Source organism: Chamaea fasciata, unplaced genomic scaffold, assembly GCF_029207755.1.
Source record: "Chamaea fasciata isolate MVZ Bird 193981 ecotype frontalis unplaced genomic scaffold, bChaFas1.0.hap1 SCAF_10, whole genome shotgun sequence".
NCBI lineage: Eukaryota > Metazoa > Chordata > Aves > Passeriformes > Sylviidae > Chamaea > Chamaea fasciata.
This window is the reverse complement of record NW_027094095.1, coordinates 16,003,018-16,025,596: the sequence shown is the minus strand read 5'-3', so window position 1 is coordinate 16,025,596 and position 22,579 is coordinate 16,003,018. Positions and strand designations below refer to the sequence as shown.

Sequence of the window (22,579 nt, the reverse complement as noted above, 5' to 3'; positions counted from 1 at the left end):
TATAAAAGGCTACTAAAAATTATTTTCCTGCTCCATATGCACATAAGCCCACACTTTTAAATCAATTTCTGTAGTTACAAAATCAGGGACAATACTCTTCTACTTCAGTGAGCAGTAAATTTTAGCATACTCAGAAAAAAATACAGCTACACAGAAGAACATTAACATGGAAGAAACTGACTTAAATTATACACCAGGTAAGGGCACTGTGAATCAACTCTCAAATTTGAGTATTCAGAGTGACACAACTTGCAATGACTAGATTCTTAGCATTAAGATCTATCAGAGGTTGTAATGATGCTTTTTTGTTAGTATTTCTTTTGTGGTGGGAGGGATTTGGGTTGGTTTGGGGGATTTTTTTTTTCTTGGTGTGTTTCATTGTGGGTATGTTGTTTAGGTTTTTTAATTAACTCATAACTTACACCTATCCAGGGTTATGAATCTCATCTATCAGTAGACCAGAGCAAAATTTCATTTAATCCAATTTATGCAGTGTTAAGAATGCAAATCACAATGAACAGGGGTTTACAAAGACAGCACAGAGACCATGTCATGAAATGATGAGGAAAAATAAACACACGTGAGTGAAAAAGATGAGATGATGTGCTGCCAGGCTCCTTACCCATTGCTGCTGTTGCTGGAGCTCCCTGATGGTATTCTCAGCTTGCTCCAGTTTAGTATTGGCCTCATCACTCTGCTGTTTGATGGTGGCCAGCTCCCGTTTTATGAGGTAGTTTTCCTCAGCCTCCTGGGCCCTTGTCACTTGTCCCTTAGGACAATAATTTATTTTTTTTAAGCACTTGATGACAAATCCAAGGAAAACTGCCTTTGTGATGCTTAGCTGCTTATTTCATCAGATCGGTTTTGCAAACAGCACAGAGTACAATTGGTAGAAATTTTAGGACAAAGTAGTACTAAACAGCTGCTTTAGTACTTTTATTACAAAGTTCAGCATCCATTTAGCAAGCACAGTTTTGTACTTGCATTCAATAAAATTCCTTTCATGCATTATTACTCGTTGTACATGCACAGATTGAGGTTCACAATATTCAATTTCATTGTTAATACAGGGTCATAGAATCCATTTGCCACAGGAATTTGTACAAAAAATTACAGTAGGTTAGGAAAATTACTATAACGTGCAGGTATTGGGTTTGTATATTTTTAGTAAACAAAATTAAACAAGTTTCTAGCAAGATATATTAGCTCTGTATTTATTCCAAATCAGCAAAGCAGGGATAGAATACAGCATGCAAATATGCATGCATTAAAGCAGTCGGGTTTTTTTAATGAGTAGGAAGAGAGTCATACAGTAAAAGACTATACCTGTATCAATCTATCTGCCAAGGAAGCACTTTCCTACAAAGGAAAAATTCAGATAGGAATGAGGAAAAGGGAAGCCAAAATACAAGGGGCTGATAATAGTGACAAAAAAGACCAAGAGCTGATAGAAAGAAATAGCCCAAATTCTACCCATTTTCTGTGCAAACTCTTTTTGCAAAATTAACAACTCTTCATAAAAATGCAACTCAGGCAACTCAGCCCAAAGGTCCCAGGAAGCAGCCTTTTCTGCAACAGATTTAACACAGTCCATCTCTGGTACAAAAAAGTTTCAAGGCCAGATTTCCATAACATATAAAATTCACCTACAGGAGACTGGGTGGTTTTATTTGAATGGCTTGCTTCCCTAATTCATGGAAGTTACTGAAGCATTACCTGACATGATCAAATAGATGCAAGACACGACCTACAGTCCCCCCACAACAAGAAACAAAGGCATAATTTGAGCACAGAGGGAACTCCACTAAGCACTGAGGCACTCATGCAGAACTACAGCTTCCACGAAGATGAAGCAGGGAAGTTAAATGGTGCTAACTGACAGACAAGTAGGAAATGTCAACTATGGCAGCTAATGTTGTTTTACTGAACTCTTGCAGTAACTCACTGAGCAGTTCATAGATTCTCTTTCCTTGCCAAACTTTTGCAACAAAAATTTTCATTTTTGCACACTGACAAGCCCTACCATCCTGCAGTTGCATTCAGTTAATTTCTACTTTATCACCCCTGAAATCACTCAATTTTTGAACATTCTACAGCAGAGAAACACATCTATTGATAGACCTTTGTCCTTGAGACTTCTATTAAAACTGAAGCTCAAACTAGTAGATAAGAGCTATTACTTAGAAGTTAAGGTACACTAAGGAAATCACAACTAAATCAGATGGGTTTGAATGATAGAAAAATATTCTAGAAGTAAGTTTCCAACAGAAGAACTTAATGTATTTTTCACACTTTATGATATTTTTCAAATGCAGTGATAACGATCTTCAGAAATTCTTATTAATAGATATTTTCTGATTTTGAATTGTTTTAATTCCAATCAGATTGGGATAGTCTGAAGGTGAATTCTGAAATTCCAAGTACAGAATTTGCAAAAGCACTAGCATCTGGCAGTTCGTCATGGACTTCATAATTATAAAAAGAAAAGGTTTCAAACCTCTACAAGTTAAATATAAAGCAAGGATATTAACTATTCTATATTTGCCAAGGGGATTGAAGTGATTCATTACAGCTTCAAGCTTCTTAAAGAGAGCCTATTCTTTTCCATTCATTTTATTAATCGCTAATACTAGAAACAAAAATGTTCATAAAATTGTATTTTTGGTCACAGTTTTCACTATATGTCCTTCTTGTGCACCTTTTCCAAACTAAATTCTGAAATCAGTTAATTAGAATCTGACACAGACAGACGGCCTTTCAAGAAATTGCAATAGGATTTAACATCTGAAGTGTGATGTCTTTCAATTATGTCACTCTTAATTGAAAGGTTACTATTTTCTTCCCTGTGAAACATGAACAACTGTTTGCAACTCACAAGAGCATTCAATTCCATTTGTTGAAAGGTGGTTCCTGTTTGTGCTTAAGATGGACAGGGATGTTCTCATTCCTGAGCAGAGCAGCTCAGATGCAATGTGCCACAGGAAGTGTGATACCAGGATACAGGAGAGGCCACTGGAGAACAGTTGGCAATGTATCTATAGCAGTTCTCATACATACTTTTGAAGTTTCAGTCAGTTACAAAAAAACCCAACAAAACTCTATTCCAGATTAAACATATGAGAAAAGTCTTTAGATATTCTCCCCACCATGTACCCAAAATTGGCACAAAACCTCAAAACTGCATAGACTGAATGAATGGTTCCTGCTCTCAGTATGAATGCTGCAACATCTCTCTGTCACTTTCCTCCTACATAAAAACACCAAGCAACTCCAGGTTTTCAAAACTGAGGATTCTCTCCCAATGACCTCTTTTCCAACCAACCAGTCCACTATTTCATAGAGTCTTCTGGACTTTGAAGATCTGCTTCTAATTCAGAAAGAAAACAGTACAACACAAGCTGGGTATGTCAAAATGTTTGATTTTATAATCGCTAAGAAGCAGATGTAACCTTACATTTTTAAAGCATTGACCTTAATTGCTTAGTGATAGCCATATTATTTGGCTAAGCACTGCTAGTAAACACCAGAGATTGTCAGCAAAACAGTAAACTGTAATTCTGAGATTCCAATTTCATATAATGAAATTACCATCAATAAAGTCTAAATTAACAGAGATTAAATCTAATCCCCAACATACTTACTTTTTCTAGTGTTTCAATGCGCTGTTTTAGGAGTCTATTTTCAGTTCGTAACCTCTGGAAGGTAAACAGTTCACAAATCCATTTCTCAAGTTATGAATTGAAAGTCTGATAAAAGCAAAGCAAACTAACAACTTTTTTTATCTCATTACATCCGTGAAAATCAGTATAAATACAAAAATAAATAGTGACCTTCTTAACATCCTTTCATATTATGTACTAGCTCAAAATATGAGTCTAAACAGCTTGGTACAGCAAAAATGAGAACACGTCTCATGTTATGTGAAAGCATCTATATTGCATTAGCTGAAAACTTTAGGTCTGCAGGTGAACCATGGGGCTTAACCCCACACCAGACTTGACAGCCTCCCATTCCTAAACAGGGTCAGTCTTCATGGTTAAGGGATATGAAAGGGCACTCCCCGCAGCAGCACAGGCTAATGAGGCAGCTACAAGGCTTCCTTCCCTTTTGTCGCAAGGATTTACATTAGTCTGTAAGGTTAAACTGAGAATTACCTCAAATGTCCCAGAAGAAAGAATGAACTGAACTCTATACTTTACCAGTGCACTTCCTGTAAATTTTAGCAGTCAGCATTCAGATAGATCCATACCCCTCAGAACAGGGCATTGGATTTCAGTTCAGTAAACGCTTTATTCTGCCAGGCTAAAAGGCAAACTCAAAATAAGGTTGGTTTCCTACCTCCCCTAAAATAGTCTCTTCTGCTAAGAAGCTCTGCTAAGTCAGAAATTATTTACATATGTCCCAATGTAGGGCCTAGAAACAGGTAACTTTGCATTGTTTGGTTGGGGTTTTTTTGGTTGTTTTTTGTTGGGGTGGGCTTCGTGGATTTTGTTTTGGGGAGGTTTTTTGCTTTCTTCTTTTATTTTGGGGGGGGGGGGGGGATGGTGGCAAGAAGCAGGAAAGGATTTGAAATTCTTTCATATACTATAATCTAAAGTTACAGTTGTTTTTCATATGGTTTTACTTTGCCCTATTCTGCAGAGAGCTGTCATTTGAGCCCTGCAAATCTGATTTCAGCTGCTATACAGCAGGTATTCATGCTGCCAACTGCCTCACTGCCTGGTACAATAACAAACTGCCTGAAAAGGCTCCTAATACCTTTGTGCTCCCAGGTGCATCTCTCAGTCATTTTTCTGAAGAATTGATACCTTAAAAACTGATATTGAAAGGCAAAATGACTAGCAGTGGACAGGAAGAAGGAAGGCTGTACCTAACTCCCTCAACAAAGCTTTACATAATACACTTGCACATCACTTCTCCCACTGTCTTTCCTCATAGAGCACAAGGAAGAAAATCCAGATCAAACAACATGCTGTGAAAAAAAAAAAAGTGAAATAGGAAAAGAAGGCATCAAAAGCCTATTTATGTCACAAAAGCAAAATGATGCAGTGATTAAGTACATACAGGAAGTAGGTCAGTTAGTAAAAAGGGAAAAATAAACTCCACTGGCAGCTTAGCTTTTTTCCCCCAGTTTGTATTAGCTGCAAAAGCTCCAAAAGAAAAAGTGATCACAGATAGAAGATACTAGAGTTTGGGTCCAATGCATAAGAAAAACCAAGATCCTAAAATCAAAGACAAACCCTCAAATGCACTCTATGAAGTCTATCTCAACATGTGTCATACAGACCTCCTGTGTGGAGCACCTACATCTAAGCTAGCATATTTGGAACCTCTGATAAATGAGGGCACCTGTTATTAAACTTTGGTCAGCAGGAAATACTAAAAAAAATAAGTACAGCAGGTCCCCAAAGATTTTTTTTTTTAATGTCCACCAGAAGTCTCAATAACTTCACTGTAGGTGTCCTTTATGAACAGACATCCCAAATATAAATGCTGAAAGAAAAGAATTTGGTGACCTTAATTATGTCCTGCTACATGCAGAGATCAAACATGTAACCCCCCATCTAGGAGTTGATTTATTCATAAGTAAATTTGTTGAGGGTTCCTTACTTTAATTTCAACTTGTTCTTCCATTTCTTTTGTCTTTATTGTAGTGTACTCTTTTTCTAGCCTAAAAATTAGAAATAGTAAATTATGATGAGAAATACTGTGGATAATTTACTTGTTGGTGTAATACCTAACAAATAACAGTAGAACAGAGATACAGATTATTGATATTTCCTCTGAAATGCACTCCTGTAAATGCTTAGACTGGACCTTAACTTTAAACACAGATTTCAGTAAATATGAGCAGACTGAACCAGCACTCTAAAATGCAGGAGCTTGCTTGGATACCTTAGAGTGGCAGCAATTTGGAGCTACTCTGTAATAACCCCTTTATGTAATACAGTCACAATTCAATAGATTCAGCCAAAAGAAATCAGACTTTGGAAATCCTGGAAGAAAAAGATGCAAAGAAATCTGAGAAAAATACCTTAAATATAAACCAATTTTTGCCTCTCCCCAGCAAACCAATTGAAAAAGGCAGCAAGAAGAACCCACGAGCTGAAACAACAATGCCCCTACGGAAGGCAGATCAGGAAGTTCAGACTTGGAATGGGAGGATTTCCAACTACATACACTTGTACTGGTTTGCAAAGAAAATATTTTTCCTGAAAGCTTTGTTGTTACTTCTTTTTAAGAGAAGACTGCTCACTCTACTGATCATAGGCTGCTGACAGAAAAAAAAAAAAATGAAAAAGATTGACAAATTCAGCTTGGAAGACCCTGGGCACAACCTGCAGTGCAACAATGAACATACAATACTTTACAACCAAGGAGTGACCCACCAAACTTAACCCTGGCAAATCACACTGTCTGCAGCTTGGCTAATCAAAACAAAATTGACCAAAGGCAGAAGAGACATGCAACTAACCGTAGCAACAACAAGTAGTGGTATTCTCAAGATTTCAACCCCCAAATGAAAGTTGACAATGCTACTACAAAGTTTTATAATTTGTATTTTAAACAGCACTATTTTTGACTATAAATGCACTCTTTAGCAAGCACTGTGATTATTCTTCCAGTTCCTGAGAACTAAAATCTTTAGAATTTAGGCCCGATCATAAAAGTTTCATCTCCTTTCCCTGCTTCACCCTGAAAAAAACAAAAGCAATCTCCCCTCCCAGCAGAAAACCACCCCCTAACCCAACCTTCCTATTCAGTTCCTTTTTTATAGAAGTGCTGTAATTCCCCATAACTTGCAGTTTTCTTCAAATGTTTTTTTAATTATTTTTGTAAATGAGATACAGCTTTACTGTATTTAAGAAAAATAGCAAATACTACTTTAGAATATTTTTTTTGCAGGCAGAACTTCAGTTTTATCTGAAAACCCCAGAGAAATATAAAGATGGAAAATTCAAAATGAAACACAGAATAACAATTCTTGAGGGCAAACAAACAGTAACTCAGCAACAGTATAATCCATTTTCTCAAAACGTAATACCTACTTTTTCATCTTTTTTGCATTGTATTTGACTTGATAAGATGCTTGGATTAATTTGTCTGGACCACTGTCAAACTGATGTGGAATGACCTTTTGAAAGTGCTAAAAGCAATCAGAGCACAAGATTACATATAATTAACAGGAAGGATTAAAGGAAATATACACACACTACACATTTCAGATATCTCTTAAAATTATTTTAACCATATCTTACCTGTAACATTCCTTCCATGTCAAGTTGCAGTAATTCTGCCTGGTTCATCTGAAGTAATGCTAAACCTACTCGAAATACTATCTCTAAACCCTGAAAAGAAAAAATATCCAACAATTATTCATGCCATTGTCAACAGTACAGAGTTTTTCTACTATTTACTAGCATTGGAAATCTCATCCAAGTAAGTACAAGTACTGAAAAAGTCTCTCAACAAATTGCTTCTGTGTTTCTTTTTTTGTTCCGAGAACAAGCACTCTGGCTATTTGTCCTGATGCTAGACATCTCCCTCAGAAAAGTCAGTGGTGAGGCAAAATCTTAAGTGACAGCAATTCTCTACGTCAGCTCGATCAACCACTTTATCAAGTAGAAAAATCTTCAGTACTTCACAAAAAAAGCTATTTTAACTTCAGACACCGTACAATGCAGTTAAACAATTAAAAAAAAAAAAAAAAAAAAAGGAACATCTGACTATATACCCCATCTTGGACTTTCCTGAGGGCAAGCTGAAAGGATCCACCTTTGACTTGCTGCTTTCTAAAATCTGACTGCAGAACAAACAAACTATGATTTGTTACTGGTTACAATTATGCAAAGCTCTAATCGACATCATAGGTGTGATAATGTGATAATGACACTGAATAAGTCCCTAAATTTCTTTGGCACTGATCATCATCTGGACAATCAAAGGACTTAACACTCCCTCTTCTTGTCCTGCATATCCTCAATGAACTTTAACTTTGGCCTGAAATCAGCATTAGTTTCCACTGCAAACTCACCATAATACTGAGGAACGGATGTCCTTGCTGCATCCAGAAAGAACAGATTTGGGAACACTTCAACAGGCTTAGAGCACAAAGCTACACACAGTATCAACATTCAGTGACTTAGTTGCTCTTCCTTGACTAACTGCACAGGCAGATACCTTCCCTTAAAATAATCTGATCAGCATAAGAAATAAAAAGCAAGACTATGAGATTTATCCATCATGATGGAATTTATGCCACTACCTAAATAACTGCTTTCAACAGCTACTCTTGAGATATAACATATGACTACTATTTAGTAGTTACCTCAGACATAAAGATATCAAATATTCTTGTTGCAATTGGTAGTGGAAAAGTTGTAAGGAATATAGTTAAAAACCATGATGATGCATACATAGAAGTGTGAAAACTCTGAGACTGAAAGTGCACATAAAGCTCTGGAAGATGTTCCTGGAAAAGAAGAGGAATAAAATACATAAGTATGTTAAGCTTCTGCTTGTAGTTTTAGTGCAGGCATGGTTTTGATAGATTTTGAAAACAAGAAAATATTTAATACTTAGTACAGATAGCAGATACAGATAGCTGTCTGTACTAGCAACAGGACTAGGAAAGATATGGCTCATCATTATCAACAACCATGCAACAAAAGTCCCAATACAGAATATCGTATAGAATGTCTACCCTGCAAAGCAGATAACAAAAACACTTCCTGATCCTACAGGGAAGTCAAGCTTGTAAATTCTTGAGTAATAGCTAGAATGGGCTACTAAGCAGAGCTGACAAAATCTAAGGCTATGTGATATCTCACCCCTGATCATCATGTTAGAAACTGGATCACAAAACAGAAACCTGTTTTTCTCCATCAGCCTGACCAGGAAGCACCTGCACTCCAAATCTGAAAACAATTTCAATTCTATATATGAGGATATCCACCAAACAGAATTAAACATTCATATGCTTAAACTGCAGCAATACAAATCCTCATGCTTCAGTGTTTAAAACCAGTCACTGTCTGCCAAAAAAAATTGCTCAGAGCCACATGCATTTACTTCTGAAGTTCTATTGTCAGGAGTACAGCCTGTTAGCCAACAGACATTCCTGCTCTTGAGCTGTAACTCCCAAGTTCCTTATTAATAGTTACTGAAGAGCAAGTTTGATAGATTTTGTGCGTACCTGTATCATGCATTCAAACTGGTACATACAAAGGCCCAATTCAGCCATGCTTGGTTTAAAGAGTTCTCGTAGTCTGTAATCTTGCATTAATTTAACAAACACACAGAATGCCTCTTCTTCTGGCATCTATATCAAAAATAAAAAAGCACAGTAAAAACTCTGGACAAATATAACGATATATCAGAGTAAAAGCCTGGGAAGATTTAGGGTTGGGGTTTTGTGTGTGTGTGCATGTGCATGCAGCAGAGTTATTGTTTTGGTTGTTGGTTTGTTTGCTTTGAGGTTTTTGTTTTGTTTAAGGGATTTACAGCCAATTACTCAAATGAACTTTAGTATATATTAAATTCTAGCAAACAATTTCTAAACTGAAATAGAAGTCTGTAAGTTTCTTATTATGTACGCTACTTTGCCATAAGCCAAAAACCAATAGTACAAAGGCAGCTTTAAAATAATCAAATCAACTGTACAGTTCCATTTGAACTCTGAGGAGATTCCATGTAATAGAAGAGAAATGAGAAGTTCATTTATTTTTGAAATATCACTCACCAAAATAGCTTGCAAGTCTGCAATTCTACCTTAGCTCTGAGAAACAAATACATTCTCCCACTCCAATACAGTATTTTGGCAAATAGAATGATACAAAGTAAATCTCATTTAATTTCCAGACTAAACAGCTGCCCTTGACAACTCCATTGTAACAAAATTATGAAGGAAAACCATTGCAAAAATTCCCAATAAATCACCACAGTATCTTATGCATTCTAGCACGAACTTTAAAGATTGACGTATTTTTCAATATTTTTACCTGCATAAGCAGCAATCCAACTATAAAAGCACTTCCTTGACAGTATCCAACCTCACGATCCACCAAAGAGTAAGCCTGGGAAATAAGTTAAAATTCTCAACAATTAAAACCTCATTATCAACAAAAAGTAATCATAGCTTATCCTGCTATCTTGTTGATAACTTGTTCTTCCTCTCCCCAAATCCAGCCAGGGCATATATACCATCCAAAAGTTTTAGTCAGACATTCGAGTTTCTACCTGCTGCTACAAACTGCCCTCTGAGCACCTGCAAAGCTAAAACTAAGGCATACCTACCAAAAAACCAGGCAGTTTTCATCTACAGGAATTTACCAAAAGATAAGACAGACCACTGGCATACAAATCTCACAAAGTACTACTTTTATTGGAGACAGACCAGACGATGAAACAAGTTGTCTTCAGAAAAAAATGTGTTGCAGTTTTATTTACAGAGGAATGAAATGTGGTGATCTCCATGCAGGTGGCATCTTTGTTGTAGAGTTATGGAGATTACTATGACTTGGAAACCTGCCAACTTTTCTGTTGAAACTATGTTCTATGGAAAAGTCTGACTTTCAAAGTTCAACCTCTAGTGAGGACTAACTAAGCAAACAATGCTACACTGGCATTTTCATTTGGTGTTTGGGCACTGGAAAAACCGCACGTTAGCTTGTACCTGCCATTTGCTGCTGCCATGTGCACTTCAGAAATGCCTGCAGACTGAATACTAGTTCTGATTGCCAATGTTCTTGTCTTGGGCAACGTTGCTTACTTTAATTCATGGCACACTTCATTCCATTACACTATCAGCAGTTAGTATGGGACTTGGTCATAATGCCAACTTGGTTTTACTTTGTGGGATATAAAAAAAACTTACAGGAATGCCATGGAAAGTAAAATGGGATTTGTTAAATCATTCCAGTGTCTTTGGTTTAAAAAAAAACTTATAACACATGAAACTGGTGTCATTCTCTATATACAACACAATCCAAGCTGGTGCATGTTCTTGCTAATGTATTTTCAAGGGTTGAAACACCAACTCACCTTCATTACGTTGAACAAGACCTCCTGCCCAAGGCTATCTTTTTCTTTGAAAAAATCATGTTCAGGGTAGGTTCTAGCAATGTCCCTTCTTATTAATTTTTCACAAGGAGATGTCATTTTTAAAAGCTCTGAATACTGATCCTTAATTGGCATGCTTTGAGCACTGCATAAAAGTTGCCAAACAATTGCTCTGAAGTGATGAGGTATCCCTTTTCGAACCAGCTCCTAAGGCACAAAAAGACAATTTATATTTCCTGAAAATATTACAAAAATAAACCTAGAGAAAAAAACAACTTCCAATCAAGTTCCTCACAATTTCAGAAAAGTTTACATCATGGCATAAACTACTCATACAGTTTATAACATCAAATTTAGTGGGATTATTAAGTCAACAAAAGTAAGCAATTTCTGAATCATTTCTAGTGGATAAATGAGCTTATCCAAGCTATGTGAAAAACTGAATATTCAAATAATTTTATGTGAGAACTTCTATTAAACAGAATTTAATACAATTACGTCTATATTTCATGAAAGATTACTGAAGATAACACCCTTAGTAATGTTTGGAGTAATTGAGATCTAAGGAATGACCGACTAGAAATTACTTTCAAAGTAGGTGAGTGACAAAAAGTAGAACTAACTGTAGCACAGTCAACTGCAACAAAACAAAAATTGCACAGTACAACTATCATTTAACAAACTTGACAAGTTGTGTCTAATTTCTCTGGTGTGCCAGTATTTCCAAGTTATATTCTAAGAAATTATTTAAATGCAGTTTCAGACACTGGACCAAGAAAACATTAAGTTTACACCCACTAAATTAACTAAATTTACTTTATCTTTTGAAAAACAACCTGCTAGGTAATACAGGATTCAAACATGCCCAGATGAGTACACCTAAGAACCAGTTACTTGCCCTTTAAGAAATCACAAGGACAAGTAATCTTGTTGCTTGATCTGAAAACTGCAGATTTTACTGAATATAACAGACTGTCTTGGTGGTATGTTCTGCAACTAGAATCAGTCTAACCTAGAAGATTGTCTCTTCAAGACTATTTCCTTTTTGTACCTTAAGAACTATTATCAAGTATTACTTCTCCTAAAGGCTAATTTCTTTCATTATTTATTCTGAAGCCAGAGTAATCTCCTATTCTGCAAAGCTTCCTCTTATTCCTGTTTGTTCCACATATTTCTCCTACTTCTCCAACATTACAACTAATTAATGCAGCACTGAACTTTCAAAGAGCCTCTTGCTTTCAAGTTTTGTTTTTTTCTTAAGCTTGATCTCCGCTGCAGGAGTTTTGCATCACTGACCTTTATCTTCTAATATCCCTAAGCTCTCAATCCATCCTTCTTCAGAACCACCATAGTAACACCACTCCAACTATTTCTCCTGTCACAACACAAAACCAAGATGTTTCTCCTAAAAGATTCCCAACTCCAAGACAAGGACCCTAACACATCAGCTTTACACAACTGTCTCTATCCTTTGTCAACAACACAACTGGACTGTACATCAGCCTCAAGGGCTACTAATAAAGCAAGAAACTTCTTGCTAATGCCTAAATTAACTTCTTGTTAATGTACCTGCTTGACAGAATAATTGAGTTAACCTCTCCAACTTTCATAAAAGGAAGAGGAGGAAAACACACCTACTAGGCATGTCGTATCAAATGAGCAGCAGGACTAAAGCCATGCTTCAGAATTGCTCCATAAATAAAAAGCAAGTTCTGAAGCGAACAGAGATGTAAAGGATGGAACACATCATCTTTGGAGGAAGGTATAGACATGTCTAAAACCTATAAACTCACCAGATTTCTAATAACCTACGACCAGCTTTTACAGCCAAAAAGACACCTATGCTGCTACCTATGTACCTACTGGCACAATCGGGATAGATGTGGACGTTCTGATATTCCATCATAAGCGCAGACTCACAGTTAATGTTGACTTCGACAAAAAACTACTGAGAATTATTTAACAGCAAAGGAAAACTTGGCTAGTTTTCAATATAATATTAGTCTGCAATATAATTAAATATTCCCTGAAAGTTAGTCAAATACTCCCCAAATTGTACTTGGCCAGCTGTAAAAACAAGTGATGCTTGTGACACTTGAAAATGTTCAAACAAATTCTAAGTAACCAGATCTTCTTACTATCTCACTTTTTCCTTCTCTTGCCAGGCTCCTGTGGCCTTCTTTTCATAGCCTTTTGGAACACCTTTCCAGAAACTGCTTTCCCTATGCAAGCAGGAAATCTTTAGTTCACTTTCTTCCCTTGTTTCCTCTCTCAAGTCATGTTCTCTTCACAACTGCTTCATATAAAAGATACTTTACTTCAGCCTATTGTTCCGCCTTCCCACAACCTATTCATAGACACACATTTCAAACTGTTCAAAAGACCCTGACACATTTGTATTCTGCACATAAAACTACAGACTACAGCCAATAAAGAACCAAAGCAGAACAGACTTGCCTACTAACAAAAAATCCCATGCTGCTGTGCTTGCTGCCACTGAAACATGGATATGTTCAAATGCACTAAATGCTTTTTAGTTTGTATTTAAAGTGTAATTGAACTTCACTTCTCTACATGACCACAACTAAACCAGACTGGACACCCTGGTCAAAGTTCATCCAATCCATCCAGGATTTAGAAACTGTGTTCTTCAGCCTAAGGTCATCTCTGGGGTCAACATACTTGGCAAGCACAAAAATCTGAACTGATTGTAGCCTTTGAGTAGAATCGTCAGCTCTCATATTAAGAATGCTTTAAAAAGAAAGCTGCTCAGTATACAGCAGCACAGCATACATATACATAATCATAGCATCAAGCTATCGGATGCCCTTAAGTTGATTTTCAGCAATTCCATTTTTGGAAACATAAAGCTAATCATCCCTGTACTGATGGAAATCTCTCATGTGAAGTAAACTGAAAGCTTTAGTATTCAAGATCCAATAAATGCATCTGGTTTTCAGCAGGAGACATTTGCTGGGTGACAGAAGATAGGAAGGTTAGAAAAGAAGCACTGAGGCTCAGGGATGAAAAGATTCAACTGGATGTTTGTATTACATATTTATTTAAAAAGAATAAGCCCATCACAAAGGTAAAACAGCATCACTCATATCACATTGAAAATATATCCAGAAAACAGTTTCCAATTACTACCTTAACTTGCTTTTCTTTCTTTTTCCGTACATCTTCCCATTCATTCACAATCCTTCCCCACAGGATCCACGAGTCTTCTTCAAGATGGCTGAGATTGCTAGAAGCTGATGAACTAGATACAAGAGAAGATCCACTATTTCTTCTTGACCCATTTACTGATCGTAAGGATTTGCTATCTGTTTCCAAGAGTCTGCAGAAAAAGCACACAAAACCCAAATTCCAGTTCATCTAATCAAAGGATCATACTATTAATTGTTTTCTTGACAAAGAATGCACCCAGAGGTTCAGTGAAACAGTTTTACCAGCATTCATTTGGACTAAATGTGAAAACAACTGTTGAGTGTTACTGCTCTCTTGAGATCACAAGTAAATCTGCAGACAGAATAGTTCAAACTGCAGCATTTTAAGAAACAGATAAAAATGTCACCCACGGCTGTCATGCATCAGACTGACAAAACCTAAGGAAGTTAAATATCCTCAATGATAACATCAAATGTCAAAGAACTTTAAAAAATACAGTCATTTAATAGACAAAAATTAGTCTCCTAGAAGTCTACCTAATTATACTTTTTTAAAATTGACAGTATAAATAAAGACAGAACAATTAAAACCTTCGAAGTAATTTTAAAAAACTAACATTGGCTGACAACTGTTCACAAAGCAACACAGTGTTTTATAAATACACAGGAGAAATTCCAGACCTACAGACCAAGGACGAGGCAACAGAAGTGATTAGTAAAGCTAATGAATGTGTAATTGAAGTGAGGAGTGCAAACGTGAGAACCTCTGGGGTTATCCAGCAGCAAAGTATAAATAAAGATGTGTCAAGTGCTAGACGAGGTCCTGAGGAGATTTCCCTGTGAGCTGGTTGCTGTGGCCGTGCACTTGGCAAAAAGGCAACGCTTTGTTTATCTTCAACTAATATTGAGCCCCATAAGCAGGGGAAAATTTTTATACCATGTTTTAGGTAAGAGCAAGAATTCAGACTAACTTGCAAGTGTTTCACTATACCAAGAGTATCATTTGTGCTTTAACTTCTGAGAATTCCAAGATGAGTACATCAGAGCCACGTGGTTGAATATTTTCTCCAAAATTAGCGTGAAAGTTAATCCCCAACATTTCAGCAAGCTCAGGTTATGTTTTAGATATTGAACAAATTATAACCCAAGGCATATCATATCTGAGATGGCACAGAAATCTCAGCATACCTACAATTTTTAAGCTCTCTGCTACAATAAAGATACTTATACTAGCTCTCCCTGTTCCCAGCTTTCACCTACTGGTGTTTATGAAAGCAAGGGAAAAAGTAATTTGACTCATGAAGACAAATAGTACAGTTTCTGCAGGAGTATTTTGTTTGGAAAAGTGTTAAATGGTAATACCTCAGGAAAAAGAATAAAAAGAGAGCCTTTTCAAGACAAATTTTCTTTTGGAATTTTCTTTTTCCAAAACAAAATATAAATAATTTTCCATTTATTAATGGAATGTATAAAATCTAGTTTTGAAAAAATACTTTAAAATCCACATCAAATGTTTAGAAATCTGGCTTATACGGATCCATAATGAAAACTTAGTTTGAAACTCCTCTCAATCCAAGACAATGCCTGAACACCAAATTCAAAGTAATACAGAGGAAAAAGCATAGAATAAAGATTATAAAAACAAGGTTCTAATGAGACACTTCCAGTTTTCACAGGTTTCTGTAGAAGTTATACTAAGTTTCTGTAATTTGACCTTACCTGGATAAACTCATTGTCCTTAGATTTGAAAACAGGAAATTCTTTTCACAGTAAGTCGCAAGTTCTGTGACGTTTAGTCACTGTTTTCTTTCATTTGAAACTTTATAAATGATTTACTAATGCCAAATAGTTCCACCAGGACTCTGGACTGAGCTTCCTCTTTATTCTGTGGGGACTTTCAGTATAATTAGATTGCAGAATGCTACAAGACATAGCTTGAAACAATTTGATCTCTTCCCTTTTCTAACTATTACCTAATTCATATTCTCCTTCTGACACAAAAGCCAACAAAAAACCCAAAACCTTTACAAACATCCACAGCAGCAGTTCTTCCAGCAAGCAGAAAGAATGGTTCCCTGTGAACAGAGTACAATCGTCAACAAAGTGCCACTGTGCTAAACTGCACATGCAAACTGTTCTGAAACTACAGTGCAGCCAGCGTAAGAGCATCGAATTTCAGTATTAAAGGGCAGTACCACACCAGCAAAGGTACACTTGATAGGGCAGCCTCTAAATAGAATTCACACACAGGACTAGTGTGGGACTAACAACATGTCTGGCTGAAATGAAATAAAACCAGACAAGATTGGCTAGTTTACTTACTAAATGAAGAAAGTTGACTTGAGACAGAAAGCCCAAGCTCACATTCTTCTTTCAACAAGCCAGGTAGTCTGACTGCAGGCCTTAACGAGAAGACTCCAGATGTAGAGACATTACACTTCAACATAGATAAGCAGTCCAAAGGACAGTTTGCTTTTCAAATACAAGTTAGTTGCTTTGTCATGAACAGACTAGAAAGCCTCAGATTAAATGAAAATTCACCTTAAAAGTGCCATTTAACTATTTTTTGGCTTCTTTTGATAATTTTCCATTTGCACAGCAAAAATTACACGGAGTTCATCTTTGAAGGCAAGGAAAAATGTATGAGGTGGTTCTAGAAGCTTCCTTCTATTGTCAAAATCTGGACAGATGTATCAAATTCCCTTCAAATTGTGCTGCTCTCAGGCTGCAGAATGCAGACATGAGAGAAGACATGCCAGGTGACACACAGGCATTGCCTCTCCTCCCCCCAGTTACTCTCTTCTCCACTGGAAGTTACTACCCTCAGAAGTGACTCAGCCGAGAAAAAAACAAATAAATAAACAAACCAACAAAAACAAAACCCCAAACCAAACAACTCCTCCCAACCAATAATAATAATAATATAAAAACAACCAAAAAACACACAAAAAAAAAATCACCAAAAGAAAACCACCAAAAAATCACCAAATAGCAACCCCCTCTCCCCAAACACACCAACAAAAAAACTCCAAAACAACAAAAACAAACAAATCCCAACCCAATCAAATACAGAGTACCTCAACTGCCTCAGTGCAAAGGCCAGCACACTCAGAGAAGCTGGAACAGAAGCTAGTTTGAGCTATATTATCAAACCTTGCACTTCACTACAGCTCAGGGATAGCCATCTCCAGCAGGTAACAAAGCCCTGCAGCTACATGCCAAGTCTAAAAATCTACTTGGAGCTCAAGTTGTTTACAGCCAACCTCTCAAAAACTATTGAAACATACTTGTCAAATATAACCAGATTTTGCAAAAGGACAGATGACTTAGGAGTCCTACCTCAAAAGTGCAAATGAGTATGGCTTCTGGAAATTCAGCTGTAAGAAATTATACAGTCCAATTTCATTTCCTAGTGATATTGTGAATTTGCTGAGCTTGACACTGTGCGTGTCAAGAGCAATTGATCCACCTGAAAGTTGCATCTTGAATTGTACATGGTGCAGATAAATAGGCACTCACGGAAAGGCTACCATGAAAACTGTTACTTACTATACATAAAAAGGCAAGATGACCAGAAAAAACTGATTAGGAATTTACTCTTAATTAAAGCTATTATGCATCCAGCACCACTAGTGTAACAGCAAGAAGTAACTGATCACAGTTTTATCTCTGTACATAGCAGGTTATATAACTGGATAAAAGTTAAAAGAAAAAAACAATTGCGAAATATTTAAGATTCCAATAAATTAATAGAAATTGTAGTTGTGATCTTAGAAGGTGAGAAAGTTATACACAAGACTCACCCCTGAGATACTCTACTTTAAATTGGATACTAAAAGCCACAGTGTAATTTTTTACTATTAGAGGCAGCTATAAACACTCCTGTAAAATCAGGAGAGAAAAACACCTTTTAGAGTTCCACTAAAACATAACTTATAAAAACACAGCACAAAAATATAAATTCTTAAACCTTTGGGTTTTCAAATTGAAGTGTTGTGCCATGAAGTTTTAACTAATGCCCCTTTAACAGCCTCTATGCTACAAACGCAATAAACCAATTTTTGTCTCATTACTGTACTTTGAAGAGCAAAAAGTTTTCCATTCACCTGTTCTGCTCCTCAAGTTTAGCCAGTAGTTCCAAGTCGTCGGGGCTGAGCTGTGTCGGTGAGGACGGTGAGAGGGCGGGTGTGGACAGGGTGGTGGAGGGGGATGTGGTGTGGAGGGAGGCAGATGGGCTTGCCACCTGGCTGGCCATTTGACTGACGGTGTGCGACACCGTGTTCTTCACCCATGAGAGAGTGGAGCTCAGCTTGCCTGCAACCTTGTCTGTCGCCACCTGTGTTGACACAAAGGAGAGGATGCAAAAGTTGTCCTTTGTAAACTCCTTTCTTCCAGAAAACCTGCTGCATCGAACAAAGGAAAGAAATATACAATATGCACAAAGCAACACTGAGATGATTTATTTCTCCAGGACCCCAAGGCTGTCAGAAGTAACACAAGCATCACCAGCAATACAATACTATAGAAGTAACATGCAAGTATGTTGCTAATCCACAAAGACAAACCCCAAGAAACTCCTGATGCATACTCACAGAGCTCATCTCTGCAGTACAGAAATACCACAGGATCCAGGATCAGCTCCGACTTCCCATTATAAAAATAAATAGAAATAAAAGCTTATTTTAAAACATCTTGATAAACTAAAATAATGGCACAGAAACGGTAGAAATATAGCTGTAGAAACAATCAACTACTTTACTGATAGACACTGAAGCAGAGTATCAGTGTAACCCCCCCCAGATCACCCACTGCTCACCTTCATTAGTCCCTGTAGTGCCAGGACAGAGGAGCAGGGGCACCACATTTCTGATTTACACCAAAGCAAAGTACCCTGTAGCACTGCCAGTGGGCAGAAAAACGTCACAAAGAATCTATGCCCATGAATCTACAACACCTGAAAGTCTCACAGTAAGGCATCACACTGCTGCCTCTTTTCTTTCCTCACTTCAGGTCACTTCCTACACCAAGTGTCCTTGATCCTCAGTCCCACTGCCAGTGCCTGGACAGACCCCTGGGCTTTGGGGGAAAAGCAAGAGGTGCTGCTAGAGACAGGGAAGCAGTGGGCTCAGGAAAGCAAAGGTTAACTGCTGATCATTATCTGCTGCTACTTCTTCACCAGTGCTATGGAAAGAAGAGCAGCTGTTGGGAGCATCTTCCAGTGAACCCCTCACTAGAGCTTCCCTTCAGCACCTGAAAACATAAGAGACTTTGACATGCAGTAACTCAGAGTTTAATCTTTCCCCAGCCCAACTCGGAGGAAATCCAGATGCACCTTAGAGGAAGAGCTAGCTGCCCAGCAAATGTTAAAAGTTGGCAAAACCAGGGCTGAAGAGGAGCTTCTGAAGGGGTGTTGCTGGTTACTATTTATTTTGAACTTTGCTGATTTCCTCAAAACACCAAATTACTCAATGCTACAAACAATTCTGCAGTACAGCCTATAAATAATTACTAAGAAACTAAAGACACTGAGCTACAGGGAAAAAAAATCTTTTCCCAAGATCCTCCAATAGAATCTAATTAAAGCAAAATTTCAACTGAAATTAAAAACTCCATTTTATCACACTGTGCATTTATCTGAAGTACAATATGTAGACTGATTGCTGAAACAGAAGCTTTTATTTGGATACAAAGCTACAAAGAACTTTCTGGTCAATCAAATCCAGCAGTATTTTATTTTCACTTCACATCAAAAAGAAGACACACTGAATACCTTCAGAAAACAAGAGGGACAACACAGACCAAACCCAAACAAGTGGTACTCAACCTTCCCACTTACTCTCCAACAACAACAACATGACACCTAAGAGCTTTCCTAGAAGACTAGAAGAAGTTTCCAGTTTCCATATGCTTAGCACTCATTCTGAAAATGGTATCAAATTTTGCTAGAAGTCTTCAGAGGCAGGGATGCAAACCTCAGGTGGGGATAGTAAGATACCAACATAAGCATCAGAAAGGTTCCAGTTGGTTCTTGTCACTGCTGGACAGCAAAAGTCAAGTATATAAAAAGAAGAAAAAAGGCAAAAGGAAAAAGAAAAAAAACCACCAAAAATCCACAACCACCCAAACCACAAAAATCTCAACACATATCTTTTGAATATAATATTGGAAAAAAATTGCTTCCAACACTAGCATTTGACACCACGTTTTATAAAAGAAAGGAATGAAAATTACTAGAGGTTTCAAAATTCTAAGTTTAATACATGCATTAATATTTCACTCAGTCTATATCCTTTATTCACTATTGCTATGAAAGGATAAATTACTGCTGTTTTAGTTTGAATAAAATCACATTATAATGAAGGTAACTCATACATCTCTCTTAAGACTGATTATTTTCTCAAAGGCTTTAAACTGCTTAAAATATCACAAGTAATGCAACTATTCCAAAAATAAATGCAGGCAGAAACAGGGCCAATGTTAACACAGTAAAAATGACTGCCATATGCAGCAGGCTTTAGGAGTCACCCGCTCTAAGAACCTTAGGTATAAAGATTAGAAAAGCAATGATTTTCAATAATACCCTGTGTGGTGCAAACAGGAAGAAAAAACATACATTCAGTTTTTATCTTTTCACAAAGTAATGTAACTGGGAAGACTTAAGGCATAAAACAAAATTCAAGGTCAATCTGGCTTATAAATGATAAGGTTTACCCTGTCCAGTAAGAGAGCTGAAAGGGGGTGGTGTAGAGACAGAAATCAACAATCTTGCTAACATTCATTCACCAACATATTACTGGGCATTAAAAAAAATAATTCAAAAGTGTGAAGATGCCAATTATGTGAAGAATATCAAAAATTGTGGTCAAGAAAACCATGCAAAACAGCACTTAAGTCAGTCAAAACAACGCACCTAACAATACTGTTTCTCAGGGCAGCTCAGAGGTGCATTAGAATGTATCAGAGAATTAGTACCCCAAAACTATTTCTAACCAGCTGTCTGAGAACAGTGACACACAGAGCAGGCAAAGTGCACAACTGCCAAAAGCAAATATTGCAGATCAAGAGGCTCACAGTGAAATGTGCATCAAAAACACATGAGGAATTTGTCTGGGGGAAAACAGTTATGGCAGTCACTTAGGGCCAAGCAAAATCAAGAAAAACACAATTCTGATCTAACAGCTACCTGGTCACACCTACATCCTTTTTGCCAGGCTTTTCCAGGTTACCTAAGTATCTAAAGCCAGCTCTCTTAACTTGTTAGCATCAGTAACCAAGACATGAAGGTATTTAGCTATATGTTCATCATCCATTTCCCTAAGTAGGATACAGTAACAGGACTTTTCGAATTTCATCATTTCACCTACCTTAATTTCAAAATTTATAACAGTGGCAAAAGATTTCACAGTTAGTCTTTGAAAAGTGTTTTAAGACCTTCTAAAAAACAAGTCACTGAAATTTGAAAATGAGAAAATCTTGGGCTGTATCCCAAGAAACCTGATCCGAACAAATACATACTTCATTAATAATGAAGATTCTATAATTTTTTTACATCTATGGTTCTAGTAAACTCCCTTCAGAACCCAATATGCATCAGAAGACTAATCATAAAATAAGTCATATGCACAGCTTTTAGTGTTTCTTTGCTCTGTGTGGTTTTACTCTAATTTGAGAATAAATTGGTATTTTGATGAGAAGTGGAAATAAAATACTCCGATTTGGAATTACAATGTACAGGAAGTCAATTATAAAATATCAGGATTTTTGAAAGTAAGTATATATTGCCATTAGTAATTTGAGGGATTTGGTTTTGCTTGTTTCTTTTAAGTATGTTTTTTCTTTTGGTTCCCTTAAAATACTAACATGCAAATAGAACTTAGTCTAAATTGTAATAGAAAATCACTGGCAATAAAGCAAATTATTTTGAAGGTAGTTTATTAGTAACATTGATTCTCTTCAGGAAAGTATGGAAATAGCAGTTCTGTTTGTTGAGATGATTCTAGTGATGTGGGAAACATGGAATACCAATATTAGCATGTAAAGATCCAATTACCTGAATTAATTATTTTAGCAAATTTAAGCTGCAAATCTATGGTTTGGTTTAATTATTTTTTCCTCCTGTGAAGAAATGCACCAGCATTCCTATGGACTCACTGAGTATACCTGCCTTTTCAACTCTTTGCCCTCCTCTTAGTAAAGCCTGAAAATCCCTTCTATGTCACCAGCTTTCCAGTTCCATGTACACTGTTCCACCCAACGGCACAGCTGGACTTGGCCATCACTAAACCACCACTGCTGCCTCCCACCCTTCTGCTGACAACCCCTGCAGCGAGAGAGCTGTCACACAGCAA

The 22,579-nt window shown here is 36.9% G+C and overlaps 1 protein-coding gene across 6 annotated transcripts in view; it reads right to left on the bottom strand.

The window, feature by feature from the left end:
• The window catches only part of EVI5 (ecotropic viral integration site 5), a 74,047-nt gene that overhangs the window by 41,185 nt on the left and 10,283 nt on the right, over nt 1–22,579 (bottom strand). For 3 of the 6 annotated variants that reach the window (XM_066192456.1, XM_066192458.1, XM_066192461.1), the window contains exons 2-13: nt 18,338–18,567; nt 14,212–14,401; nt 11,044–11,268; nt 10,002–10,076; nt 9,197–9,322; nt 8,330–8,473; nt 7,260–7,349; nt 7,050–7,147; nt 5,611–5,671; nt 3,642–3,695; nt 1,327–1,359; nt 623–769 (exon numbers count right to left, since the gene is read on the bottom strand). In XM_066192456.1, coding sequence (XP_066048553.1) covers nt 623–769; nt 1,327–1,359; nt 3,642–3,695; nt 5,611–5,671; nt 7,050–7,147; nt 7,260–7,349; nt 8,330–8,473; nt 9,197–9,322; nt 10,002–10,076; nt 11,044–11,268; nt 14,212–14,401; nt 18,338–18,567 — 1,473 coding nt within the window. Of the gene's footprint in view, nt 1–622; nt 770–1,326; nt 1,360–3,641; nt 3,696–5,610; nt 5,672–7,049; nt 7,148–7,259; nt 7,350–8,329; nt 8,474–9,196; nt 9,323–10,001; nt 10,077–11,043; nt 11,269–14,211; nt 14,402–15,950; nt 16,050–18,337; nt 18,568–18,823; nt 19,247–22,579 lie in introns of those variants that run through there. The other 3 variants (XM_066192457.1, XM_066192460.1, XM_066192459.1) reach the window with 3 other exon arrangements.